Below are 27,961 nucleotides of genomic sequence, written 5' to 3' on the forward strand. Positions count from 1 at the left end.
TGGATCAAAATAGAAAGCCCAGAAATAGTACTGTGCTGTGTGACAAGAGTGCCATGCTAAATTAGTGAAATTACTTGGAAAGGACAGACACTGGCATCTGTTTAGAAAAAAATACATTAGATTCCGTCTTCCACCATATACTAACATTACTTCCAGGTGGATTCAAGAGCTAAATGTGAAGAATAACAATGTTGGCAATATTGGGGCTGGGGTGGGGTGGGGAGAATAGAGGATCTGTTTTTAACCCTGGGATGAGAAGTAAGGCCTGGAGTAGAGAACACCTGAGAGCCCAGCTGCCTCCCTAGAGTGGAAGCATCTGAAATCAGTGGACAGTGTATCTTGATGCTGCTGTGCATGAGGATCACCATACAGTATAAGGGATGCATTCCCTGATTTTTGAGGGAAGCCAGGAAGCAGTCATGGAACTGACATGAGCATGAGCCATCCCAGGAGGACATGCAGGCTTGATGTGTGTGTGTGTACTTAGGGTGAACACATATGTGTAACTGTGTCCCTGTGCATCACATGATGCTGTAGGAATCCTCTCTTTTTTTCTGACCATAAACACTCTAAAACATGTACTTACAGTTTGGGGATAAAGTCTTTTCATCCTTCTGCAAGCAATTTTCCTACTCCGTTGCTTCATCTGCACCATAAAGGGAAGAGAAATGCAGAATGGGGCCGAGAGGGGAGTCTCAGTGCAGAGGATCTGATGAGAGGAGCTTCAGCAGAGGAGCTCCTGGTGCAGTGTCTGTCCAACAGTCTGCTGCTGGAGAAAGAGGAGAACAAGAGGTAAAATCCTTTCCCTTCCCATGCAGGTGTGTTGCTCAGTTGAGTCAAGCCAGGGTGGAGAAAGGCAATGGGTTTTCAAGGGTTATTGTGATGAGACTTTGTTTTAAAAAGAAGGCAGAGGGTGGAGGTGTGGGTCAAGCAGTAGAGGGCCTGCTTCGTAAGTGAAAAGCCCTGAGTTCAACCTCCCATTTCCACCAAAAAAAAAAATCAGAGTCCAACACTTGTAAATTATAAGCTCTTGGAAGACAGGCTGTGTCCTAGATATTATGCTTCTAAATTTTATTATTTTGGAAATTGGCTTCATTGATTGTTTATTATTGAAAGTCTGTGTTAAGTTTTTTAGTGGGAGATGTGTATGGCTAAGTGTACTAGAGGAAGGTGAGTGCTAAATTGTGGCTGGCCACTGGCTTTCTGCCCTTGGTTAGCCTGAGGCTTTGATGGATTGTCCCGTACTGGATGGGCAGGAGCTGGTGCTGGCCCTCCTCTCTGCCTCACTCACTCTGTTGCACACCTTCCCTTGATGGCCTTGTTTACAGTTTTACTGAGAAACAGAACTGGAAAGAAGAGAGTTTGCACAAGTTATCCTCCCAACTCCACCATCTTGCCCAGTTCATAGAGCAGCCTCCTTGTGCCCAGCTCTTCCTTTCTGTCCCCTCTTGTTGCTGACCTTGCTGTAGTCAAGGTCAGGCCTCCCTTTGGGCTAGGATCTCATCTCCCACTCACTCAAAGGCACTCAGCCAGTGGGCACCTTCTCTTGAGTTACTGCCCTCTCCTCTACTAGATCATGCCCATCAGCATACAATGAAGACGAACTGGCACTTCCCCATCATGGCCCCCTTTTGCCCCTCTAGTCACCATCCATGCTTTTGCTCCCATAACAGTAAAGCTCCTCAAAAATACCTATGGCACCTCTCCATCCCTCTTTCCACTCTTAGGCAGCTTGCACACACTCAGATGTGGCCATATTCCCCATCCCTGACAGCAGTCCACACCTTGTCTCTTCCCTCTTTTCTCCTAGGATGCCCCTAGTTCCCTTTCAGAACCTCCCTGCTGGTTCTTCCTCAGCCCCCACGACACCCCCCCTCCTAGCTGGCTCATCTCTGCATCATCTGCACATGCACTCTATGCTTTTATGGATTTTTAAATAATATCAATATTCTGACAACTCCAAATTTATATCTGAGTCCTCCAAACTCCAAGCATCCTACTGCTTCTTACAGTCTTCATTAGAAATCAACCAATGTCTAATACCCACTGCAAAGTTAATATATACCATATCCAAGTCCCAATTTTCCCTCAACCATCCCCTCCTCAATATCCTTCTCTGTTAATGGTAACTCCATCCCTTTAGCCACTGGACAAATGCTTCAAATCATCTCCCAACATCCTGACTATCCACAAATCCTATTGACTGTACTGAAAATACTCAGAATTGAACCATTATGACTACCATGGGTACCATCTGACCAAAGCTTCTGATAGCTTCCTTGTGGATTACTGCAGTAGGCTATAGTCTCAGCTGAACAGTGGGCATCTTTCAGGTATAAAACAGAGGCCATGTTACTTCTTTGCTCACAGCTTTTCAGTTGCTTCCTCTTTCATACGGATTCAAAGGAAAATCGTAGAAGATGGCCCAGGTGCTGTATGATTTGTCCACATTTCCTCTCTGATCTCTGGGTTTGCTATTCTTCTTACTTGGGAGTCCCTACCACTCTGCTCTCTCCCAGGGTTGACCTCACGAACACTCCAGGTCTCTGCTCAAACATCTGCTTCTGTGTTAGGCTATCTGCTTGCACCCATCCTCCCTGTTTCTTTCTCATCTTCATACTATTAGACATTCCTTGTCTGTCTCTCCTTACTAAAGTGCAAGATGCTTGTGTTGGGCCTTGTCTGTTTAGTTTCAGTGATGTAATACTGGTCGTTGGAATGGCACCTCTCATTTGGTGAAAGGGTAAATGAATTCATCATTTCCAAAAAGCCTACCTATGTCTGTGCGTGTAATTTGTGGGGTTTTGTTTTATTTTGATTTTTGGCAGTACTGGGGTTTGAACTCAGAGCCTCATGCTTGCTAGGTAGGTGCTTTACTACTTCTTAAACCACATCTACATCCCTTTTTTGCTTTAGTTTTCTTGATTGGGTCTGTGTTTTTGCCTACAGCTGGCCCTGAATGCAGTCCTCTTCCCTTTGCCTCCCAATAGCTTAGACTGCAGACATGCACCACCATACCTGGCTTGTTGGTTAAGATGGGGTCTTGCTAACTTTTTGCCTGGATTGACCTCTGCCTCCTGAGTACCTGGGATTATAGGCATCCACCAGCACACTTGGCCTCTTCAGTGGTTTTTGAGGGAAGCACTCTAACGCTGAGCTACACCTCTAGCCCATATGTATGTGTATAGCCTTTTGTTGTTGTTGTTCTCATGGGGTCTCTGTTGCCCAGGCTGGGCTCATACTCCTGAGCTGAAGTCATCCTCCCACCTTAGTCTCTACAGATGTGTGCCACTATACCTGACTGCAAATTATTTTTCTTGAAAAGATCAGTGTATGGAGGTAATTCTGGAGTGTATTAGGTGGCTGTGGAATATTATTATTTTTGTAATATTATTTTGAATTAGTAATTTACACATTGAGATAACCTATTGAGAGATCAGTCAAATGCAGAAGATAAGCCAAATGAGAGAATGGTAAATAATGTTAGTAACGCATAGACACAATCTTTGGGGATTAATGCCACCTTTCTCACTAAATCAAAATTAGAAACGGAAAACAGTAAAAAATGTTTTTATTATATATGATAGTTGTACAGGGGGTTTTGTTATGGCGATTTCCTTATACACGTATATTGTACCCTGGTTTGGTTTATTCCCTTCATTATTATTCCTCTTTTCTCACACCCCTTCTTAAAATGAGTTCTACAGGTTTCAGTGTTCCAGATGTATAGAAAGTATATTAACCATATTCACTGTCCTTCACTCTCTTCATTTACCCTCCCCCTGCGGCTAGTGCTCTCCCCTTAACATGACCTATTTTACATTCCTGTCCTTCATTTTTTAAGTGTCTGTTCATTGTTCATTTTTTTTTCTGTGTGTGATACTGGGGTTTGAACTCAGGGCCTCATGCTTGCTAGTCAAGTGCTCTACCACTTGAGCCACTCCACCACCCTGATACTAAATTTTTTAAAAGTACATTTCTGTTTCTCTTTCAAATGTCATAACTTAGTTCTAACCTTAATAAAAAAGCAAAGTCTTTAAAAAATTTAATATATATAATATACATTTATATATACTTATATATTACATATACATAAAGTAATTGATAGTAAACTTTTTGCTTCTTTTTTTTAATATGGAAGACTTCATGAATTTTATGTTACCCTTGCACAGGGGCCATGCTAATCTTCTCTATATTGTTCCAATTTTAGTGTGTGTGCTGCTGAAGCAAGCACTAACTTTTTGTTTCTTAATGCTCATATGTTTCTGATTTTGCGATCACCTGCTGTTTCAGGTTTGAAGATCAACTTCAGCAGTGGTTGTCTCAAGACTCAGGAGCATTTACAGATGCAGCTTCCTTTCCCCTCTACCTTCCTCAGACACTAGTGTCTTTTCCTCAGACTATTGAATCTGTGGTAAAAACATCTACGATAGCTAGCCCACAGGTGAGAACAGAGTTTGTCTGGCATTTACAGAATTAAAGACTGAGAGAATGGAGTTGGGAAACAAAAGTAATGTCTAGATTTGTTATGTGATGTCTTAATAGCCAATATATTAATTAAAATTAGGCCTTAAACTTCATATGTCAGTGTCATAGACACCCCACCATTGTGAAATAAATCAAGAAATGGAACTGAAACATGAGTAAGAACTGAATAAAACCTTTAACCTTGTGTCAGTGTGCAGAAAGGGCATTGAGGATATAACAAAGGGGGTAACAGCAGCTTCTGCTTGTGGAATACAAACTGTCTGGTACTTGGCATCATACAGATTTGGTTCTGGGATTAACTTTCCCTGAGAAAAATTAATGAATGAGAAGGGTAAGCCCACAGAAGTCAAAAGCTTCCCCTGAGAGAGTTGTTTTTTATTCTTTCTTTTTTAAATGGTGCTGAGGATCAACCCAGCACCTTGCGCTTGCTGTGCAAGCATTCTACCACTGAGCAATGCCTCCAGACCTTGGTATTTTGAGGGTCTCAGCATGGAGCTCAGGCTGGCCCTGCCCCTGCCTCCATAGTACTAGGATGACAGGCATATGCTATCATACCTGGCCCAAAGTTGCTTTTTAGAGTCAGATTCGACTGGCTCCAAAGCCTTGGATCTTTTTTTTTTTTTTTTTTTTTTTTTGTGGTACTGGGGCTTGAACTCAGGGCCTCATGCTTGCTAGCCCTGGGTCTTTCTACCTTACTATCCTTTCCTCTGTGGCTAAAGCAGCAGAAATAGAGATTAATCACAGATATGTGCTCTTAGACAAATGAAAGTATGTTCCTGGAGTGGCTTTAGGAAACCCCTCAATAGGGGAGGGAAGCAAATTAAGATGATGTATTGTTTATCAGTTTGGCAGATACCTTTGAAATATTCATATTAGCTGACTTACTAATTTTTTCCTAAAGAAATTGCCAGATATTCACAAGATTAAATGTACAAAAATGTTCACTGGAGCATTGATCATACTGTATAAAAGTGCAAACAAACTGAATGTCCAAAGACGGGAGTCTAGTTAAGCGATTACAGTCTATGTGCAGAGGATACTGGCTCTTATTTTGTATTAGAAAAGGTGGAAGAATGTATGATGGGTGTCAAGAGGGGCAGTCTGTTGAGCCCAACACACCCCAGATGATAACGTGAACCAGATCCAGTGTCTTCACAGAGAATGGGCCATGGTTTATGATATCTCAAAACTATTTCCTTTTTTTATTCACATAGAATGCAAGGACAGAGGAGCAATTGAAGTTCTCAGAAGCAACAGGCACATCTCTGACTGAACGGCTAAAGCACCTGGAAAGGCTGATCCAGAGTTCAAGGGAAGAGGATGTTGCCTCTGAGCTCCATCTTTCTGCACTGCTGGACATGGTAGACATCTGAGCAGCCTGATCATTTGAGATAATCTCTCCAGAAGAGTTTCTTCTTTTACTCAAATTATGTTATTCTCAGATGCATGATGCACTGTTGGAAATATGATTATGAATCATGCAAATAAACCATTTGAATTTCTAATCGGATCCTTCCCAGTTTTCAGAATGAAAGGCTGTTCCCCTTGTATGATGCATTCAGTATTCTTACCTGTTTCATGATTTCCTCTTAGACTTGTCACCAGCCAGCTTATGCTCTGAGGAGGTTTGTAGCTTACATTTCTGTTTGTAACAGGTGACTGACTAATTCTCTCAGCAAAGTTGCAGTTCCTGATGGTGCCAGACATCAGTATTGCAGGGATGAATAAGATATACGACTTCCTGGTTGCCAGGTACACCCAGTTCACATACAGAGGACCAACAGATGAATATATACATAGTTCTCTGAAGATGTACATGGACACGTGTTCCTAGACTGGAAGCAGATAAAGATGGGAGAGTGTACCTGAAAAGTATAAGATGAAAGCCTGAAGGTATCAGTTTGTTGTGGCCAAATGAAAAGAATAGGCCAACAGGGTCAGACCATATTCTGAGTGCCATGAGAACCAGTTGCTGGAGGACATTAGACAGAGAAATACCTGGTTGGTCACATTTTCTCTTAAAAATGGCATGTGGATGGGCACCAGTGGCTCATGCCTGTAATCCTAGCTATTCAGGAGGCAGAGATCAGGAGGATAGCAGTTCAAAGCCAGCCTTGGCAAACAGTTCATGAGACCCTATCTTGAAAACGCATCACAAAAAAAGGGCTGGTACAGTGGCTCAAGGTATAGGCCCTGAGGTCAAACTCCAGCACCGTGAATAAAAAGGCATGTGGAAGTTAGGAAGATGAGAGGCAGGACTCGGGGTGGGGTGGGAGGGTTGCGGTTGTCCAGGTCAAAGAGGAAGGGTATAAGCCTGAGTTTGCTAGCAGTTGGTGTGAGAGAGGGGATGAATTTGAGCCATATCCAGAAAGAGAGGCATAAATAGACTTGGTAACATTGACCACCAATCTTAAACTCTAGTACTAAGCATCTCCCAACTTCTTATAATCCTATAACCCCCCCAGATTCTCCACGAAGACTATTTCATATCTTTTGGTTCTCTTCAAACTACCAACATTATTACATGATGACTTTCTTATTTCACTGAGAAAACAGAAGCACTAAGAAAAGAACTTCTTATCCTACCACCACCAAATCCACCAGCTGATCTTTGCTTCCCCCAAACAAGCACTACTTTTTTTTAGGATATCTTCAGTGATTCACTTCATGTTTCTCAATGGAGAATTTAATGCTACTGGACATGGTGTCATCCCAAAACTAAGGAGTCAGAGGCAGGAGGATCACAAGGTCAGTCTGATAGACTGTCTCAAAAACAAGTTGGGGCATAGCTCAAGTAGTAAAGAAACCCTGGGTTCAGTCCCCAGTACACAAAAAAAACAAAAAGACCCACAGAAATTTAATGTTAGATTTTTCTTTTTTTTAACATAGGGTCTTCATGTATAGCCACCACTCCTTGCTGGCCTAGAATTTATAATCCTGCCTCTGCCTCCCAAGTGCTATGTTTGCTTTGTTTTTTAGGATCTTGCTATGTAGCCCAGGCCTGGAACTGGTAGTGATTCTCCTGACTCCCAAGTGCTGGGATTATAGGCATGAGTCATGTGCCATCATGCCTGGCTTGTGCTACTTTTTAATCTTGATTTTTAGACATTGTTGACTTCCTACAATGAAAGAAGAGTTAGCTCTCGTACTATTTTCCCTGAAATGTGTATCACCCACTCACATATACATACCAACATATCCTTTCCTATCAGTCTCCCTAAACAGTTTAATATTTTGGTTGAAATTTGCATTCTGAGTTCAGCATACTATATGTTTACCATTGGCTGTTAAGCCCTATATTGATTTATGATTATATTTCCTTTAGGTGTAATTTTGATTTTTCCTGGAGTTAATAATTGCCTTGTTTTTCCATTTGTTTGGTTATCTGTGTTCTGTCACTGTTTCACCCGCCAGTACAGTCATGCATATCAGATAAAGTGCTAGCTTCATTTTTTTTTGAAGACCATCCTCTTGGAAGCCCATCTTCCTGCCACAACTTGGACATTTCCTGGATTCTGAGTCATATCTTCTTCCCTGGTTTGCTCCTCATTTTAATGGAACTCATGCTCCAATAGGCTTCTGAGCTCGTGAGTACAAGAGATAGTAATAACTTTAGGCAGTTAGGACAGGGAGCCCCCAGAGCCCCATTTACAAAAAGAGACACATGTAAGCAGAACTCAGAGGCACATGCTGTTTTTCTTCAGGTTAATATTCCACAAAGAGTAAAGTGCCCATGTCTGACCCTATGATATGAACATGGATAGTAACATCATAACATGCTGGCATATGAAGCCAGAGCTTGAGGACACACCCATCCAAACTGGGAACAACCATACACCCCCAAGGCTATAACCAATCTGTTAATGTTGCAGGACAGACCCAAGAGGTACAAGCCCAGTTGACACTATAAATGCTGACCAGCTGGACTTGACCACCAGAAGCACTTCTTCACATCCTTCGCACTCAAGCAATGTAGGCCAGCATCAAGGGACTGTTCCTGTGTGCTCTCCTTGCCAGCCTTCTCACTGCTGTGGTGGGTGACCTCCCTTGGTCACTCCTGATTTCCATGTTGCAGCACTGGTCCACCATGACCAGTACCTTCTAGCTCTGACTACCCCCCACAGTTCAGATGTCTGGCTCCCGAGTCTGGTTACCATGGTTGCCCTTTTCCTGACAGCCCTACTGTGGACCTGAATGCTCCCTGGAGGCTGCTGCCAGGGAGCTCAGTTCTTCACAAGAACCTGCTTTCGGTCAGTGACAATGAGGACCCACTCTTCCTTTGGTGAGCCCTTATGCGTGTAACAATCCCTGCAATAAATGTGTGAACTGAACTTGTGGCTCTGAGTCCTCCTTCACATGTCACTCTCTAAATGTGGTTGAATGGACCACTCTGATTGAGTTCATGCTTTTGTGGGCCTGTTCACTACATCCTAGCCAGAAGAGAAAAAAGGCAGGAAGGGTCCTGAGAGCCTAGGAGACACACACACACATTAGTCATATGCTATCCATACACCCTAGTGACAAGGTGCACTTCTCCAGATAAGGAAATGGGAAAAAAGAAAAGGGGACAGTGTAGGGCAGCCCTGGTTGAGGACTATCTTCTGAGTTTGGGACCCAACCCCTGAGGACTGAGATCAAACCCAATCCTAACCCCACTGACCGTTCATAGCTAAAGAAATGTACATTTCTCATACCTAATTAGCTGGACATACTTAGGTGGACAACACCCTCTTCAACTAAGTAAATATCCCTAGACCAAGTGGAGTCCCTGGCAACCTCTTCAGGACCCCTCCCTCTTCCGTGGGTGCTTTGTCCTTTTGCTTAAGAAACTTCTTGCCTGTGCACTCACTCTCTATGGACTGCATTCTTAGCATTCAGGAGACAAAAGAACTCTGTGTGAACTAGGAACTCTCTGCTGCTGAGCTAGGAGAGCTAAGACCTAGCAGTGCAGTAGACCCCAATCACACAAGATGACTCTGGTTTCACTCTAAACCATATCTAAAATGTCTTTATTTCTACCCTTGTATTTGATTAATCATTTCAGTAGGAGTAACATTTTAAATGGGAAATCATTACCTTGTGCTTTTGCTTTTTTGGTTTCATAAAACTTTTAAGATCATCTCTATCCCTGGTATACTCAAATTTCTCAACAACATACTTAACCTGCTGGCCTTCCCCCAGTCTCTGCCCAATTTATTGAGTACTCACTTCTTTTTCTTTTTCTGAGACAGGGCACTCAGCAATTTTTCTTTTTCTGAGACAGGGTCTCACTATGTAGCCCGGCTGGCTTCAGACTCATAATCCTCCTGCTTCCACCTCCCAAGTGCTGGGATTGCAGTCATGTACCACAATGCCTGGCTTCTTGCAGGCCAGCTGCTCCAGAAGAGTCCTCTTATTACTACCTTAAGCTATGTGGCTAAGTGAAACAGGATTGGGCACCCACACAATTGCAGACTTTCACTCAATCCCTCTGCTTTCAGTGGCACTAAGCTATGCCTCGTGCCCCAAATTTTCACCTACTCTGACTCAATGCTGTGGGCTTCCATCCAGGTAGGGGAAGGAAATCTATGGTCATATTGTTCCTTACACAAGCTTTTCACCAGTTCTTCTAGTTCTGTACCTTCTTGGGGTTTGCTGGCAAGAATGGCCTTTTTCTAATCAAGGTTTTCTTTTTTTGTGATACTGGGGTTTGAACTCAGGGCTTCATGCTTGCAAAGCAGGCTCTCTTATCACTTGAGCCATACCTCCAGTCCAAGAATTGTCTTTTTCTTTGAGGTTTCTATGTTTTTGATTGTGAGTAGGGTTTGGGCAGATGAGCATATTCTTTTAAAGCTACTGTCACTATTTAACTGAACTGTGGTCTGAAGGAGCCTCAGTCACATTATCATAACATAGAATGAAGTAATCACTTCAATTGTATGCCTAACAGAGCGGTACTTAATGCCTTGTACCTGTTATTCAGAATAATTCTGCCATTAGAGAGAAATTCATAGATGTCCTACCAGGTGTTGTTTTTTTTTGGTGGGACTGCAGCAGGGAGGAGGACCAGAAGAGTAACAGACAAGCCTGTGTTCAGATAAAGTAGCAGTGGGGAAGGGATGGCATAGCAGAAATAAAACCTAAAGAATTCAAACATGAAGAAGGTCACATAGCACTGGGGGTAGAAGGGCACTAGCACTAGGGTGACATAGCCCATAGAATTGCATTTAACCATTGTGGTGAACACATGTAAGATTGCTGTTGTACTGATTAACTGTATTGTGTTAAAGTATGAGAAATTGTTGTAATAAGAATTATTAGTTAGTGTGTGTTAGGACTAAGAAACCAAGCCAGAGAATGACAGGACGATATGCAAATGAGCCAACCGTAAGGTGGTGAGGCCGATAACACCAACTACGAGGTCACTACCAAGCATAAGAACCCAAGCCTCACTACCACTTATCGCTCGCCTCTGAAATGCTGGAGACAGCGCTGTCAGAGCCCATCCGGAAGCTCTGACGTAGAGGCAGCCACTGCTTGAGAGCACCACCCCTTCTCTCGACAACAGGGTGTCACTGGCAGACCTGACCTCGAGATCCACCTGGAACTAAGATTGGCTGTAAGGATCCCCCAGAGCTCGGCTGGACTCCCCTTATCGGCTAAGGAAATGTCCCACTGTGAGTGAGGCTTGGAGAAGGCCTGAGTAAGTTCCTGGCTGGCTGGGGTAGTAGAGGATGGGACGTTAGGATCCGTGTGAGAGTGCCATGTGGATTTGTTTCAATAAAATCCTGTTCTCTGAAGTAAGAGTCTCCTGAGGACTGCTTACCCATACTGGCAATGAATCATAAGCGCTTGCAACCACATATGGATTAATCCTTGTTTGTTTTTTTAATTTTATTGCCTTTGTAACCTGCTTGCAAGAGTAGATAAGATGAGACCCCTTTGTTTTCAGGGCTCAGTATGAGTCTGTGTCAGCACAATAAAGTGTTGCTTTCTCACCTCAGACTCCCATGTCTCTATTTGAGTTTCCTGTAACAGAACTAGGGTTTGAGCTCCGGCCTTTATTTCTTTATTGTAAACTCAGTAAGTAGAATGCCTTGTAAACTCAAGAAAAAGACCATTCTTGTCAGCAAACCCCAAGAAGGCACAGAACTAGAAGAACTGGTGAAAAGCTTATGTGAGGAACAATATGGTCATAGATTTCCTTCCCCTACCTGGATGGAAGCCTACAGTATTGGGTCAGAGCAGGTGAGAACTGTGGGCATGAGGCATAGCTTAGTGCCACTGAAAGCAGAGGAACTGAGTGAAATCTACACTTTACACGTCAGATGTGGTCTCTCACTCCAATGCTCCAGAAAGAGACAAGTAATGGTGAAGGGCAGAGAAAGGAGATTCATTACATGGCACCAGCATGTGGTGGGAACAAAGCACTTTAGCACATCTTCCAGGGTATATACATAAGCTTTAGGTTTAAACAGAAAAAGAATTAGGGCTGAGGCATAAAAGTGAGACCCTACTCAAAAAACAACTAAAGCAGAAAGGACCCATGCTTTGGCTCAACTGGTAGAGTACCTTGTTAGCAACTGCAAGGCCCTGAGTTCAAACAGGCCAAAATAGAAAGAAAAAAAAAATAGGGTAGGAAGTAAGAGGAATAAAGAGTCCTAGTCACAGATGCATCCTGGCTGATCATTATCTCAGTCCTGTTTAGGTTCCAGAGAAGTTAGGCTGTCCTCACTTGAGAGGAGCAATCTGGTCAGGGTAAGTTGTTGTGTGACAAATGGTCTGTCCTAAGGAGGCTCTGTTGTTCCTTTCCTTTGGGGCATTTCTTCTATCCACCTTTCCAAAGATATTATCAATCAGTCCTGTTCTTTGGAATTCCAAGGTGGCTTCTAGGTGAATGGCTCAGAGCAAAGACAGATACAAAAACAGAGGCAGGAATGCCAATCTTTTCTCCTGTTTTCAGTTAATTTATGTACCCAAGTAAGGAGTCAATGCTTTTCAGCAAGAGCAGTTTAAGTACCTATTACAGGATGGTCAAATATCATCCAGGCAACAGGGATTTGGTTGGGGAAAGGCATGGAAAGGATTGCTCACATTGTATCTCTCAGTTTGCACATTTTCAGCCAATAAAGAAAAAAAGAAAAAATCTCATAAAGGGAACAAAATTATTAAGTACACGCAAAATTGGAGTTGTATATAATTGTATTTACCTTTGTATCTGAGAGTTCAGATTGCAAAATGCATAATAAGACTCCAAGTATATCATTCTGGTCATTCAATTATACTGAGAAGTTAGATCTTTCTATAGGCAGAGTTTGGTCCTTGTGTCTGAACATTCCAAATACAGGAAAACTCAGAAGTGTCTATGTGCTTTGACTCCAATAGAAACAAGTCACCAGCTGGGTGCCAGAGGCTCATGGCTATTAGGATCTCAGATTGATACCAGCCCAGGCAAATAGTTCACAAGACACCATCTCCAAAACAACCAGAGCAAAATGAACTGGAGGTTTGGCTCAAGCAGTAGAGAGCATTGGCTCTCTATAATCCTAGGTACCTGGAAGGTAGAGATCAGGAGGAAAGCAGTTTGAGGCCACTCTGGGTAAACACTGAGACCCCATTTCAACCAATAAAAAACTGGGCATGGTGGTGTTGGGTCTGGGGGATCAGAAGACAAAAATGAGCCAGTCCCCCCATCCCCAATGAACCCTACATCCTGCAAAGGGACATGTGATTTCACAAGTCATAGCCCCCTGGGGATTCCTCAAAAATGCCACAAAGCCAATAAACAGGAGGCTTTCACAGGACTCTGTATATGTTCCCGCAGAGATATGTCAAAAGACCACTCCACCCCTGACACCTGACTCCCCTTCCCCAAGAAAATGACCAAATAAAAAACCCCTTTACGTAAAGAACAGGGAGCTACCAATTTTCCGGGCTCCCTGTCCATCTCTAGGGGCAGCTTTTCCTTTGTAATAAATCCTACTTTGTGTGCTGACCTTGTTGTCTCATGAGTCAGTCCTCTGCCTCATGAGCCAATTCTTCAGCCAGTGGAGGCAAAAACTCTCGACAATGGCATGTGCCTATTATCCCAGCTATGCAGGAAGTGTAACTAGAAGACATGTTTAACTAGAAACTGTCATTAATCTTTCCTCCCTATGTCTCCTGAGCTACTTCGTCAGTCACAAATTCATTGTTTTGCCACATCCAGTAATCAATTCTTAGTCCCCATTTTCCAATTCCTCTAGAGCCTCAGTTCAGATTAGGTTTTTTTTTTTTTTTAGTACTGGGGTTTAAACTCAGGGCCTACACCCTGACATACTCCACCAGCCCTTTTTTGTGAAGTGTTTTTTCGAGATAGGGTCTCATAGACTATTTGCTGGCTTCGAGCCCCAATCCTCCTGATTTCTGCCTCCTGAGTAGCAAGGATTATAGGTGTGAGCCACCGGCACCTGGCCAGATTAGGTCTTTATTGGCTCCCCTGACTCCACATTTTCTTAGTTTTCCTCCTGTCTGGCCAACCTGCTCTTGACTAGACTGGAGTTGTTCTCCAGGACTCATTCTGGAATTTCTCTCTGCTCATTTGCAATCTCATGATTTCAAATACCACCTGTAAAACAGAGGACTCCCAAAATTCCCTCCCTAGTCTTGTTTTCTCTCCTGAATGCCAGCCTACTGAACATTTCTACTTCAATGTCTAAGAAATATCTACTACAAACATGTTTTCAATTGTAAGTTGAAAATTTCAAGCAAGCCTCATCTATTTTAGTAAATGACACGCAGACAGGCTAGGAACAGAAAAAGTGACCCACCATGGGACTCCTCTTAAGCAAACAGATACCTCCATGGTAGACTTTTTTTTTAATACTCCCCCAGCACCACCCTGAGCCATCTTTAGGGCAATAAGTCCCCTCTAAGTCATAAATACCCTGGCAGTCTTAAATATCCTTGCAAGATAGTGTCCAAAGGGGTGCCTCTGAGTTCAGGCTTGCCTGGTAAAAGAAAGTTCTGCTTGCTCTAGTTTGACCTCTCAGGCAAAGTGCTGTACTCAAGACCTTATGAATATTGGTCACATCTCATACATACAATTAAAGGCCTAAAATTAGCATAAGCATCCATGCAAAAAAAAAAAACCTGTTATGTGATAAGGCTGTGTTAATTAAACCTGTCAGCTACCCTAGCCCTTTCTTTTTTCTTGCCTTACAATTTATGAATTGGTGTTTAAACAAAGAGGTCGATGGTTCTTTGTTACTTGGCAAGAGCCCACTGCTTTTTCTCTTGCGGTGCTTCCTCTTACTTTTTCTTCCCTTGTCTATCAATAAAGTTTTGTGCTGGTGGAGTGGTATCAAGTGATAGAGCACCTGCCTAGGAAGGGTGAGGCCCTGAGTTCAAACCCCTTATCACCAAAAAAATAAATAAAGTTGTTACTGTTTTGCAATTTGTGTCTCTGTCCAGTTCTCTGTTCAGATGACACAAGAACTTGGGATCTTCTGGACATGCCTTCTTAGACCACTCAGTGGTGTAATAATGCCACCATATACACAGTTGTCCAGACCCCAAACCCCAGACTCTTTTGTATTCCACATATTGAACAAGCTGGACTTGGCAGGATACAAGTTGAAACATTTATTATTATGAATGTTCTTAGAAATTTGTCTGTGTGAATTCTCAGATGGATTTTACTTTATTCTTAGATATTAAGGAGTATTATCACTTTACTTATAAAATGTCCAGACAGTAAAATATCAGCTCAAACTCTTCTCAGTTGAAAGCTCTTCTGTCATCTAGCGTTGCCAGATTCAAAGTCTGAGATTCCACGTAGGCTGAACCTCTTACTCCCACTCTTCAAGTTTCTACATGGAGGGAGAAAATTCCAGATGCTTTTTTGCTCCAGGGATGGGGAGTAGCCCATTTGGTTGGTGAATTGGGGAGAAGAGGCAAGGTCAAGTGTGCTGAGGCTCCTATGGGTTTTGGTATCCAGCTGCATGGCACTTGGTGGAGCGGCTCCATGGCCCAGAGATTGCATTGTCCATCTGGGAGTTTAGGAGTAAAGACTTAGTGCTACTTTTTGCTTCTAAGCTTTGTCCTCCAAACCAACTTTTTATCTGTGGAAAAACTGATATTCTGATACCTACCCATCTTATTGCTGGGCCTTCACTTGTCTCTGAACTGGGATAGGAAGAGAAGTGTCCTTGACTGGCCACCTAAAATCGCCATATTCCTTAGAGGGAATGTGTGTGTGTGTCTCCCTCCTCCCTATTTGGCCCCCTGGCTTGCTGTGGTTCATGGCCCTTCAAAGATCATAGAAGTAGAATTTGTGGCTTGGGCAGTCGTAACTTGAGGCAGATGACATGCAGGGCCGCTGCGGGCGTCTGGAGCTGTCTGGGATCTTGCTGTAGTCCCTGGGTGTCAGCAATGCTTCCTTCTGACGGTTCCTCAGCCCTCGGTTTCTGCTGGCATGCGGGGGCTTTTCTGTCGCCCTCCCGTTTTCAGGTGCAGTCAGGGCCTTTCCCCTTTAAGCTTTTCCTGGGCGCCGAGGCTCCAGGGTCGCTGAGTCCTCACGTGGCTGGGGAGGCGCTCTGTCCTCTGTAGTCCCCAGGGGTACAGGACACCCTACGCCGCCGTCTAGCCGAGCCCTAACAGCAAGGCCTGTGTTGGGCTCCCAAGAACACCACCTCATCCCTCACTCCAACTAGCAGGTCGGGCTCAGCCCCCGTCGTGACCCCTCCCCCGACGGGCCCCTCCCCCGACAGGCCTCTCCCCCGTCGGGCCCCTCCCCCGACGGGCCCCTCCCCCGACAGGCCCCTCCCCCGTCGTGACCCCTCCCCCCGACGTGACCCCTCCCCGACAGGCCCCTCCCCCGTCGTGACCCCTCCCCCGACGTGACCCCTCCCCCGTCGGGCCCCTCCCCCGTCGGGCCCCTCCCCCGACGTGACCCCTCCCCCGACGGGCCCTCCCCCGACAGGCCTCTCCCCCGTCGGGCCCCTCCCCCGACGTGACCCCTCCCCCGTCGGGCCCCTCCCCCGACAGGCCCCTCCCCCGACGGGCCCTCCCCCGACGTGACCCCTCCCCCGACGGGCCCCTCCCCCGTCGTGACCCCTCCCCCGACGGGCCCCTCCCCCGACGGGCCCCTCCCCCGACGGGCCCTCCCCCGACGGGCCCCTCCCCCGACCGACCCCTTAACTCCCGTCGCGGCCCCGCCCCGCGACGTGATCTTCCCTCGGGTCGAGGGTCCTCAGTTCCTTCCAGGCTCCTGATGACCGCCGCCCAAGGTCGGACCTCACGACCTCCCCCACTCACCTGAGGCCGCCCCGGCCTCCTCGCGGTTCCTCCTACAGCACTCTTGGCTTCCTCGGTCTACGGCTCTCTCTCCAGCCACCTTTCCTCCCTGCGTTGACCGGGCCATCCTCACAGACACTCGAGACACCCTACCTAAGCGCGCCCCTGTCAGGATATCGCGCGCGCCTCGGTGTCCCGGGGCTTCTGAGGCGATTGGCCCCGCCCCATCCTCAAGCCCCGCCCTAAGACTCAGCTCCCGCCCGCACCTTGGGCCCCGCCCCCATCCCCTCCCGCTCTTTCCCCGCCCAGTCAGGCATCACCCAAGGCCGACCCCGCCCTGAAGGCCCCGCCTCTCGTCGCATGGGGCGTAGTGAGCTCCACCACTGCGATCGCTCAGCGTGGCCCACGCCCACCTGGCGGCGCTCTGATTGGCTGCGCGGGCATCGGCCCACCTGACTGCGCGTCGGCCGAGACGCGCGCTTGCGCGGTGCTCGGTGCGTGCGGGCGGGGTTCCCGGTGCAGGTGTTTGCTGACCGGCCGCCGTGCTCCGCAGACGCGACGCTGTCATGACGGAGGGCACGTGAGTCTCCGGCTCCGGGACCCCCGCGGGTGCTGAGAAGGGACGCGGCGGGGCGGCGGCGGCGGCGGCGGCGGGGAAGGTGCTTGGGCAGACTTACGAGGCGGGCGTGGTCAGTCGACCTGCCTGCCCCGCCTGGACGGAGAGGGCGGGCCGCTGCTCACCCGCGCTGGTCCCCGCAGGTGTCTGCGTCGTCGGGGGGGACCCTATAAAACCGAGCCTGCCACTGACCTCAGCCGCTGGCGGCTCCGCAATGAGCTGGGCCGGCAGACATGGACGTATCACCAAGAGGAGGACGACCCTGGCCGCCAGCAGACGGGGCTGGAGGCCCACTCCCTGGGGCTGGACACCGTGAGTGGCCACAGTCCTGCCCCAGCCTCCCCCCGGGCCTGGGCACGTTAGTTGACAAGAGTTATTTTCTCGTAAAAGCCGGCGGTGACCTGGGCAGTGCGTCCTGCTGGTGGGAGCGAAGGGACCCTTTTGCTTCAGCCTCCTCCTCCCGGGATGCCCGCCTAGGAAACTTGCTTCGCTTTACTTTGAAAGAATTTCAGGCGAATAGAGGCGTTGCGACGGTAGCTGTGGTTTTGCTTTTATTCACGAAAAAGGTGCTTTTGGACCCAGTGTTCTGGTTGTGTGCTTCCACGTCCGCAGTGCAGCTAGCTGTAGAAAGGTCGTTTAAAGGGCTTCTTCCCAAGTCCTAGTCACCAGCCCTGGCCCAACTGCCTCCGGGGGGCGGCGGTGCCGTCATGCGGGCCCTTTCTGAGAAAGCAAGAATTCCAGGGCCAGGTAGGCATCAGCGTCCTGCCCACACCCTGCGGATGCTTGGTTTGAGACATCTTGAGATGTTTTGAAGAAATTTGCAGGTGTGTGGCTGCAGAGTAAAATCAGGAGAACAAGAAATTGTTCTTTTACCTTGGCGAGGTGTGATACTGCCATCAAAGACTTCAAGACTTGATTGAAATGGTTGGAACTTTTAAAGTAATTTAGGTTCACTGTTTTGACTTTGGCTGTGGATGAGGAGGGCTCCTCTGGCTAGGCCGCAAGCACCTTCAATTTTCATTTTTTCCCCCCTCCCTTTGCAGAAGAGTTATTTTAAAGACTTACCCAAAGCTCAAACGGCCCATGAGGGGGCTCTGAATGGAGTCACATTTTACGCAGAGCTGCAGGCTGAGGACGGGCATTGGGCCGGTGATTATGGAGGCCCACTCTTCCTTCTGCCAGGTAGGAGCATGCCACCCTGAGTGGAGGGCCTGGGCAGGGCTAGCTTGGATCATCCTTGGGGGCCTGGCCCTGACTAGTCTAGGCTCTTGGTGAATCAGGTGAAAACCTAGGAGCTCTTGGGAAAAGGGTTGAGGAGGGGTTGCCAGTCAGCCTGCTGCTGTTGCTGGGGAATAAGAGTGAAGGCACAGATAGCTCAGTGTAGGATGATAGGTACTCTGATAAGGAAAGCAGGGATTTCTCTACAGACTGGGACTGAGGGGTGGCTTTTGAATTCTAGTACGAGATTGGGCGGGTATTCTAGGTGGAGGGCCCAGCCTATGCCAAGGTGCTGTAGGTGGCAGGGTGGTAGGCGAGGAACTGATGTCCATGAGAGTGCAATGTGAGCACTGATGTCTGCTGTGAACTCACCCTGAAAGGGTAATTGGGGGAGTTCTGGCAGGGGAAATTCAGGTTCAGACTGGTAATTGGTAGTAGGATTGCAACTGGACATTCTGGACACTGAACTGATTTGGCTGGACAAGAGCATTTTGTATCCTGGGGATGTTTCTCTAAAGAAATATGCAGCCTTATAACATGGGAGATTCTCTCCACACAACAGGACACTTTTCCCCAGTGATTTGTAATCCTACCAAATCAGTGATCTGAATTCCTATGTAAATATGGGTTTGTTTTTGTGGTAAACTCTGCAATGAGGCCCTTCCTATGCCAGGTCTTGGGCACATGGCTGATGGAGCCTCTGTGTGGGAAGTGAGGGTAGATACTAGCCTGAGAGCTCCATGAACTAGAGGACTAAGCCTGGGAATGAAGATTCTTTGTGAATAGTATTGTCTGTTTGCAAAATGATACACATTTGCAGAATGGTACAGGTTTATAAAAAGTTCACAAAACAACAATACAAATAAGCAGTAAGAATCAGGGGTGACCTTTTTGGTCTTTCTTACCTAGCAGAGCAAAGCAAGACCTCGTCTCCCTGTGGGCCCACTGATCTTAAACTGGCTCCTCTTTGGGCTTCAGTGCACTCATGGAAGGCCTCCTCAAGGTTCTATGCAGTGTTTGGTGTTTCTTTGACCCATACTGTGTCATAGGAGCCAGGCATGACTGTGGGCTCTGTAGGGCCTGAGCTGGGAGTCAACTGTGCTGCTGCTGCCCCTCCCTTGACCATGTTCCAAAGTCCCTGGCTGATTCCATGGGAAGCGACCCATGGGGCCAGTAAGAAAGGAGCTTGTGCTTGGCAGTGCTGAATACCTGCTCCTAGTGAGGAATTGCCTTCCTGCTGCACAGGCCTTCTGATCACGTGCCATGTGGCAAACATCCCTCTGCCAGCGGGATACAGAGAGGAAATGGTGCGGTACCTGAGGTCAGTGCAGCTTCCCGACGGCGGCTGGGGCCTGTAAGTATGCCCAACTACAAAAATGAACATGTATGTTCATGCATTGTTTTTTCTGTAGAAGTTCTTGGGTTTCAAAGCAGCCATTGAGAGGTGGGGTGACTACTACAACTGTGGGCCTGGGGTGGGATCAGGGAGAGCCTGGCAGGAGGTGAGTAGGCTGGCAGCTGTGTTCAGGCTGGGCCTTATCATCACATCTGTTGTTGTGAATGGGTTTCATAGTTGATTGAGGGTCTTTTGAGACCCACATGCCAAATTAAAGCTATTGTTGGGTATTTTGTTTTGTTTTTGTTTTTGGTGATACTGGAGTTTGAACTCAGGTCTTTGAGCTTGCTAGGCAGGTGCTCTTTTGCATCCATGCCTCCTGCCCAAGCCATCACTGTTTAAAAATCACTGAGGCAGAAAATTGCCTTTGCCTATGGAGTGTCAGCAGGTGGAGGGGGATGCCCAGAAGCTCCCTGTCTCAACCTGCTTTCCTGGTGTGGCACACACGCTGGGACTGCCCTCACGCAGATACATTGACTCAGGTGAGGGAAGTGAGCAGAGAGGTGGGGCAGGTCTTGCCATGAGGTTTTGGAGCAGCTCAGATGTGGGAGGTGAGTGAACCTTTTTCCTGGGAAAAATTATGCATGCTTCCTGTGTTGTGTCATGTTGGTGGAAGTTATTCTAGCATTCTTTGGCAAACTTCACTGCCAGTGTTGCTTTATTTCTTAGAAATAATGGCAGAGGTCATTTTCCCACCAGTCTCCTGCTCTCATAGGCACATTGAGGACAACTCCACAGTGTTTGGGACTGCGCTTAACTACGTGGCTCTCAGAATCCTGGGTATTGGGCCTGATGATCCTGACCTGGTACGCGCCCGGAACCTTCTTCACAAGAAAGGTACACCCTGTATCCCTGTATGGCATGTGTTAGGTAAAGGGTTTGTGTCATATTGGTATAATGAACTCTTGCAAATGAGAATCAGTTTCACTTTCAGTCAAAACACAGCAAAATACATGAATCAGGGAAGTTGTCAAAGCAGAAATAGGGTGGAAATTGTTTAACTCATTTTTTAAAAAGCAAATTAAAATAACCTGATAACTCTGTTTGCTTTATGAATTGAGACTTAAAAGCAGTGTGCTGATACACTGCTTGTGGGACAGTATGTAGTCTTCCTTCTGGTGGCAGCCCAGCCAGAGGCAGGCAGCCCCAGTGAGAGTTCTGCTTTGCCCATACCATCCACACTTGCCATCCTTTGCACCTGGCTTTCTGACTCTCTCCTTGCCTGTGGACTTTGAAGGTCATTACAGCCCTGGGCAGGTTCTATGACTCCCACAGCTCTGACACTAAAGCACAGCTTGCATTGCTGCCCGGCAAAGCCTTGTATGATTCTCCATGCTGCTTCTCAAAGACTTTATTCATCCTATCTCTACCACCCTGCTGTCTGCTCCATTCTCAAGGACCTCCTGTCAGCTTCTCAAAACCCCTTCCAGGCTCCCATGTACCACATCCTCTCATCCCAATTTCCATCCCTATCCTACTGTCTCAGAAGTTCCTCTTACTGTTTATCTCATTTCTTAAATTCATTTCTTCAGGATTTCTTCCTGACCATGCTAGAGAAAGTGTCTGTACGTAGTCTCATGAGATCTTGCATTTTTCCTTCATGTATTTGTCATTGTGTAATTAATTCATCATCAACCTTTGGTGTCATTGATGCTGAGTTCATCAGGCTCTCCTGATGCCTGCTTAGAGGAATGTGTTTGGGCAGTGTTTTGCTTAGTAGCTTCCTGGGTCTTTTTGACTTTTGCATACTTACAATTCGGGCACAGCCTCCTCATAAAATGTATCCAAGTCAGTGTTGCCATGTGCTGTGCCTGAGACCAGCTGCTGCTTGGAGTGGCTCTGGATGTTGGGCCACTAGTGTCAGATCTGCTCTGGAGTCTGGACCATCATTCCACTTGTGCTGCACTCTGTCAAATAGGAATACACAGCCAGCTGCTTAAGCTCCACCTGAGAGGGAGAAGCCAAGCTTGCCCTTAGACTCCTCTTCGCCTTCTCCAGGCACATGTAGCCATGAGCCATTGTGTGCATCTGGGCCTCTTCCTCCCTGAGCACAAGGTGTTTCCACACCTTCCTAGGTAGCTGTCTTTACCTGATCCTTCCTATTGGAAGGGTCAGCAAACCGCTCTTCTGGAGCTGGGCACATTTGTTCCCCAGAAAGTTGCTGGTTCTGTGCAGTGATTGTGGGGTCCTGGGCAGCTCTGGAACTTACTTCTCATGTGAGGAACGCAGGCAGGCTGCCCTCAGTTCACACAAGAAGGGGCTCAGATGACTTCTGTGGCCAGTCTTTATAGGTAGAGGCAACTGATGTGAGCTTATTCTTTTCACAGGTGGTGCAGTGACCATCCCTTCCTGGGGAAAGTTCTGGCTGGCCATCCTGAATGTTTATAGCTGGGAAGGCCTTAACACTCTGTTCCCCGAGTTGTGGTATGCCTACTTTCTGCTGGTTATTACTGCCTTCCACAGTAGAGTTATGGACCACATGGAGTGAATTAGGCTCCCAGCAGAGGCCCTTCATGCACTGAGTCTTACAGATGTATGGAAAGGGTGTTCTGTTGGGTAGAAGGGAGGGAGGTACCAAGTCAGCCAGAGGGCCCAACTATGTGGCAGGGTTGTGGTGTACTATGGAGCAATTACAGAACCCAGTGTGTAGCACAATAGGAAGCTTGGGCTTTGTGGGGTAGACAACAGATCACAGTTGGTAATTATGAAAATCCTGAGCATATATACGACAAGGGTACTCCCAACCCAGCCTCAGTTGTTAGGCAGTCACTGCCTCTCTCTTTCCCTTCATCTGGTGTGTGGCAAATGTTTAGCAAGTCCTAGATGTCACTTGACCCACAAATATACCTGCATGTGTCTTTAAATTTTGTTTTAAGAGTCAATAGTATTTACCCAGCAGTGTCAATGCTAATTCCTTATTTGCAATCTATGGTCCAGTATCTTTTTATATATTTTTTTATATCTAACGAAAGCTATGGACCTGTCCCCAGAAAACAGTCATATACATATAAGTTTACCCCAGCATTACCCATATTGGGAGGTAAGATCCCTAGAAATACACAAAGCTCAAGCCGAGCTCCTGCTAACCTCTTGGAGTGCTGAGGGGACAGGGTTGAGAGTCCCTGTGGTAGATGACTTCGGTGGGAGAAGGTATGGTATGAAGAGCCGCTCAGGAGAGGATCCTTGAAACAAGGGATAAGGGCTTAACTCTAAAGTCAGGTTGGGTGGTGACAAGTAGAAAGTGTGGCAAATGCTGAGTGACTGGGGATATGGAGGTGCGTGCAGTACGTGTGTGTGTGTGTGTGTTTATGTACAGTGCTGCCGTTGTGTGGGGAAGGGCGGGTGCTGTTACCTGAGGTAGGAAGGTATCCTGGAGCCATTCTGATGTCCTATGGTAACACCATTGACAATTGGCTAGGCTGAATGTGAGACCTGTGTATGGAGCAGGCAGAGAAAGGGCCTGGGAAGGGTTGTCAGCCTGACCACCAGGGCAGGAGGGGTGGAATGCTGGAGGCTGGGGTTGGAGGGGTGTTTGGCCTGTATCCCTACACAGTAGAGCCCTGTTGGTGCTAGGCTGTATAAACACTAGGGTGCTGCTGGTCTTCGCTTGGAATTGGTTGGGGGTGGAATGGAAGGCCAGAAACTCAAACCACCTGGAGCAGCAAATACTACCCAGGGTATAAAAAAATGTCCTTTGGGGGTGGGGCGGGGAGGGGGCCAGGGTGCACGGGGGAGAGGTAGCCCAAACAGTGTATACACATATGAACAAATGTAAAAACAATAAAAAAAAGAAAAAAAATTTTAAAACTGCCCTTTGGAATGAGTGGATGAGCTCTCAAGAGAGTGAAGGTGGCTGAGGCCTGATGCTCACCATCAGGGAACAGGAAGTTATGCTCAGTGTACATGGTTCCATATGATCCTCATGCATGTATGAGGACAGAGGCTCAAAGGGAAAGGGCAGGAAGCAGGCCAGGTCATAATGCCCCAGGAAGCTGAGCCAACATCAGCAGAGAGATCAGAGACCCAGGGTCGGGGAGATTCAGCAGGCGTAAAGTTCTTAAAGCACACTTTAAAAATAAACCTTAATTTTGGCAGTACTGGGGTTTGAACTCAGGGCCTCACACTTGCTGGCAGGCACTCTACCACTTAAGCCACTCTGCCAGCTAATTAAAGATTTCTAATTCCAGAAAAGTTGCAGATAGCCCAGGGTGTTCTGAGACCCTTGCTCCATTTCCCTCTTTTCTTAGGTTACTATCATTCACTTGTTGGCACAAGAGACCACAGTCACCTGGTTTTAGAATAGAAAACATTGACTGAGTAAAAGGGAATGACAGCCCCTAGTGAGGGTGTGCACACAGATGTGGCTACACCCACAGAAGCATGAATGTACCAGCACCATGTAGGCCAGTAGGCATGGCCAGCCACCTGGTGTCCGTGCTTAGGACTGAGGCCCCAGGGCTGGCAGTGAGGCAGAGACTTCTGTCCTGGTGTCTCACTGACGTGCTGTCCTTCAGGCTGTTTCCTGACTGGATGCCGGCGCACCCTTCTACTCTCTGGTGTCATTGCCGGCAGGTCTACCTGCCTATGAGTTACTGCTATGCCACCCGACTGAGTGCTTCGGAGGACCCACTAATTCAGAGTCTCCGCCAGGTGAGCTCTCTGACCACAAGGGACCTGGTCTAGGAAGACAAACAGCACACAGCCTCTGGGGCTGGATCCCCCTGGGATTTAACCATTCATATCTTCACATTGGGGCTCTACAGAGCCTCTGCCTTCTTTTCTCCTGTAGACAAACTAATTTTGTCTAGAGGGACCTGTGTTGTGGGATAGGCAGCTGCCACTGTCCAGTGTTCTAAGGGTCTTGGAGAGTTCATAGGCTGTGGGACATGTATGCCCAAGCAGTCCTGACCTACACTTATAATTATGTCCTTGGGAAGCAGCCCTGAAATGGAGTACAGGATGTATACTGGGCTGTGCCCTTGTGAAGGAGGAGAGGGTAGGCCTGGGGTTCCCAGAGCTGAGGAAGCTCCTCAGAATGGCCTTGTGGCAACTGAGATAGGTTGGGCCTCACACCCTGCAGTGGTTATTCATTTTTTTATCCCCCTTCCCTGGGAAAGGGCATGACCCAAAGCCCTTAGGATTGGTGGTTGGAGGCCTCTCCTTGTTGGAGTCAGGCCATCCTCTGTGTCTTCGAGGCATGTCTGCTGCCCCGCCAGTGGCTCAGGTATACTCTGCTTTCCAGGAGCTCTATGTAGAGGACTATGCCACCATCGACTGGCCTGCACAAAGGAACAACGTATCCCCTGATGATCTGTACACACCGCACTCCTGGCTGCTGCGCGTGGTATATGGTGGGTACCTCCTGAGGGCCAAGAGGGCCTGGGCAGCACGTGGTTTGTGGTATCACTCATTCAGCCCTCATGATTTCTTCCACTTTCCTGTGCTGTCAACGATAATGACCTCCCCTGTGCTTGGCCCTGTGGTGGGAACTGAGGATACACAACCCTGCCTTAGTCCACACCTAGGACCTGTTAAGCTGCATGTCTACTCTCAAGAGGCCCCCAAACACTACCTGAGCAGGCAGGGCAGTAAGAGGTGTGAAACAGCCCTTCATGGGTAAGAAGGAGGAGGTGTAAGAGAGGTAATGTGAGTGGTAGGAGGAAGCCCAAGGAAAAAAAGAGGCCCAATTGCTGTATTGTGTGGTTAAGGCCAGGTGTTCCCCTGGTGTCTAGTGCCCACTGACGTCCTCTGCTATCCACAGCATTCCTCAATCTGTATGAGCGCTTTCATAGCACCAGCTTGCGGCAGAAGGCCATCCAGATGCTGTATGAGCATATCGCCGCTGACGACCGCTTCTCCAAGAGCATCAGCATTGGCCCGGTCAGTGCTCCCACCCCTTTGTTTGTGCGTGGTGCCACCAGGCACAGGTCAGATGCCCCAGGGGCATTTCTGTAAAACTGGTAGTGGAGGTCTTCCTGGAGCCTGGCACATCTCCTTTTGGGATGAGGCCTGGTCTTAGGTTTATAGCTCCCCTGTCCTCATCTCCTGTGCCCTAGAATCAGTGGAGCTGTCTGCCTACACTTAGCTCTCTCTCCTATCCCCACACCTGACTCTCAAGTAGATGTGTCTGGACACCTGCTCCTAGAGGCTACCTTCTGAACTTTCTGGCCAGCTGGGAGGGATGCTTTTCCTCCCGACTCCCCCTCTGTTCCCCTTGCAGGGTTTAGAGGTACCCAGGCGTAGACCTGACAGGGCTTTCAGGTTCCATTCTTACTGTCTCCCACCTGGTTGGGGAACACAAGCCTTTGGCTTGTCCTGCTCTTGCTTTTGCCTTCTGAAGCTATGAGTCTAGAAGAAGTCAGGGTACATACCCTTAGGAACTTCATGATCTGAGGCCATGTGCCGAGTAGTTGGGGCATATTAGCTTGAACAAGTGAACTGGCAGGAACCTAGCAAGTAAGCAGACCTCATAGCTAAGGGGCACTGGGACAGTGGTGGGCTGAGTTGGCAGTCTCCATACTGTGGTTGGTTAGTCCATGAATTCTGTGGATAAACCCAGCTGGCCCGGAGCCTCCTCCCCACTCCTTGTAGGCACTCAGTCTCTCCTCAGCCTCTTCACACCCTAAGCTGACCCATGACCTTGACTGACATCAATCTTGGTAGCAGTCATTTCCTGAGGACACACTTGCTTCAAGAGCACTTAGGAAGCTCCTGTTAGAGTGAAGGTCCCCTGGTCTGGCTCTGGGGCAAGGCTGTGCAGGTCCTGATGGCCATATCTCCCTCAGATCTCAAAAACAATCAACATGCTTGTGCGCTGGACTGCAGATGGACCAGACTCCCCTGCCTTACAGGAGCACATCTCCAGGATCCCAGATTACCTCTGGTGAGTGTGACTGGTATGTGGTTGGGAGGTGGCCCTGAGCACCTATTGCAGACACACAGGCATGGTGCTGGGCCCCCATGCCTCAGCATGTCAGGTGTCTGGGGATAGCTACCATGACCAGGAGAGGGTGTCTTTGAATGGGAAGATTGCTACTTAGCAGGAACTTGGGTGGTTCAGGGAAGCAGAGCCAAGAAACCTGTGGATGGGTAGGGCAGGTTCAAGCTGGTGTGAGGAGGGCCTATAGTCAGAAGGGCTTGTTAGCACCTGGACTGCCCTGAGGTGGGAAGCTGTGTGCATATGGAAGTTGTCTTTCCTCTGGAAGCATGGCATTAGAGGAAGACAGCAGACTTGGCCAGGCTATAGAGCCTTCTGCTGCTCCAGTACATGCCAGCTGGGTCTGAGGCCTGCTGTGTTATCTCCTGTTGAGTGTAGTGGTGTGCCCGTGAGGCCAGCTGGGCACATGAGCCCAGCATTAGGTCTCAATGAGACAGGCATGATGCTCCCAGGGGAGACTTGTGTACTCTCTTGCTCTCTGTTGTGACTCTGGGTTGCTGGCTGAACTTGCAGCTTTCTCCTTGTTCATGATATGTGCTTTTCTCATCCTCACAGGCTGGGCCTTGATGGCATGAAAATGCAGGTAAGGGTCACAGAGTTGAGGCTGCTGGCTTTCTTTGCAGCCATCTCTGCCCTGTATTTTTTTTTAAAAATCTACTTATTTGTTTGTTCGTTTTGTATTTTGAGACAGGGGCTTCCTACATAGTCTGACCTTGAACTTGTGATCCTCTGCCTGATATTGTGAAGTGCTGGGATTATAGGTGTGCACCACCATGCCTGGCTTGCCCCATATTTTTTATCCTTTTGGATTCATTAAGATTCAGAAGTCACAGGTGGGCATGGTGGTTCACACCTGTAATCCCAGCACTTGGGAGGCTGAGACAGGAGGAATGTGCTTGTGGCCAGTTTGGGCTGCATAGTCTGCATAGTGAAATCATGTCTCAAAAAAAAAAAAAAGTAACTCCTTTCTAGTACAAGTCCGGCAGCGCATGAGTAAAGGCCAACTTGCTGTCTAGTTCTGAGCTGTCTACAAGGGACCATGGGTGCCTCC

The 27,961-nt window shown here is 47.5% G+C and overlaps 2 protein-coding genes, 2 long non-coding RNA genes and 1 other non-coding gene across 10 annotated transcripts in view; 3 read left to right on the forward strand and 2 right to left on the reverse strand.

The window, feature by feature from the left end:
* The window catches only part of Mcm3ap (minichromosome maintenance complex component 3 associated protein), a 42,298-nt gene extending 36,300 nt beyond the window's left edge, over positions 1-5,998 (forward strand). Inside the window, exons 27-29 of the mRNA XM_020178662.2 lie at positions 589-792; positions 4,294-4,444; positions 5,703-5,998. Of these exons, the coding sequence (XP_020034251.2) occupies positions 589-792; positions 4,294-4,444; positions 5,703-5,861 (514 nt within the window). The 3' untranslated portion in view covers positions 5,862-5,998. The remainder of the gene's footprint in view (positions 1-588; positions 793-4,293; positions 4,445-5,702) is intronic.
* Positions 1-16,971, reverse strand: part of LOC141423168 (uncharacterized) — a 47,338-nt gene extending 30,367 nt beyond the window's left edge. The window contains exons 1-4 of one of the 4 annotated variants that reach the window (XR_012447810.1): positions 16,765-16,971; positions 9,697-16,100; positions 6,060-6,323; positions 587-5,942 (exon numbers count right to left, since the gene is read on the reverse strand). This is a non-coding gene — a long non-coding RNA (uncharacterized lncRNA). Of the gene's footprint in view, positions 1-586; positions 5,943-6,059; positions 6,354-9,696; positions 16,101-16,764 lie in introns of all 4 variants that reach the window. The other 3 variants (XR_012447809.1, XR_012447811.1, XR_012447812.1) reach the window with 3 other exon arrangements.
* On the reverse strand, positions 4,129-4,234 carry LOC141423596 (U6 spliceosomal RNA). The gene has a single exon (XR_012448441.1). It is a non-coding gene; the product is annotated as a U6 spliceosomal RNA (small nuclear RNA).
* LOC141423169 (uncharacterized) lies at positions 6,764-8,819 on the forward strand. The gene is made up of 2 exons (XR_012447813.1): positions 6,764-8,075; positions 8,361-8,819. It is a non-coding gene; the product is annotated as an uncharacterized lncRNA (long non-coding RNA).
* Positions 16,972-17,187: 216 nt separating the features above from the next.
* Positions 17,188-27,961, forward strand: part of Lss (lanosterol synthase) — a 30,938-nt gene continuing 20,164 nt past the window's right edge. For all 3 annotated transcript variants that reach the window (XR_002213263.2, XM_020178663.2, XM_020178664.2), the window contains exons 1-11: positions 17,188-17,323; positions 17,503-17,671; positions 18,403-18,541; positions 19,823-19,931; positions 20,689-20,810; positions 22,301-22,397; positions 24,488-24,623; positions 25,216-25,324; positions 25,735-25,853; positions 26,759-26,856; positions 27,466-27,493. Coding sequence is in view for 2 of the 3 variants with exons in the window: in XM_020178663.2 (XP_020034252.1) it covers positions 17,310-17,323; positions 17,503-17,671; positions 18,403-18,541; positions 19,823-19,931; positions 20,689-20,810; positions 22,301-22,397; positions 24,488-24,623; positions 25,216-25,324; positions 25,735-25,853; positions 26,759-26,856; positions 27,466-27,493 (1,140 nt within the window). In the remaining variant the exon portion in view is untranslated. The remainder of the gene's footprint in view (positions 17,324-17,502; positions 17,672-18,402; positions 18,542-19,822; positions 19,932-20,688; positions 20,811-22,300; positions 22,398-24,487; positions 24,624-25,215; positions 25,325-25,734; positions 25,854-26,758; positions 26,857-27,465; positions 27,494-27,961) is intronic.

The sequence above is a fragment of the Castor canadensis genome, chromosome 5, assembly GCF_047511655.1.
Source record: "Castor canadensis chromosome 5, mCasCan1.hap1v2, whole genome shotgun sequence".
NCBI classification, from domain to species: domain Eukaryota; kingdom Metazoa; phylum Chordata; class Mammalia; order Rodentia; family Castoridae; genus Castor; species Castor canadensis.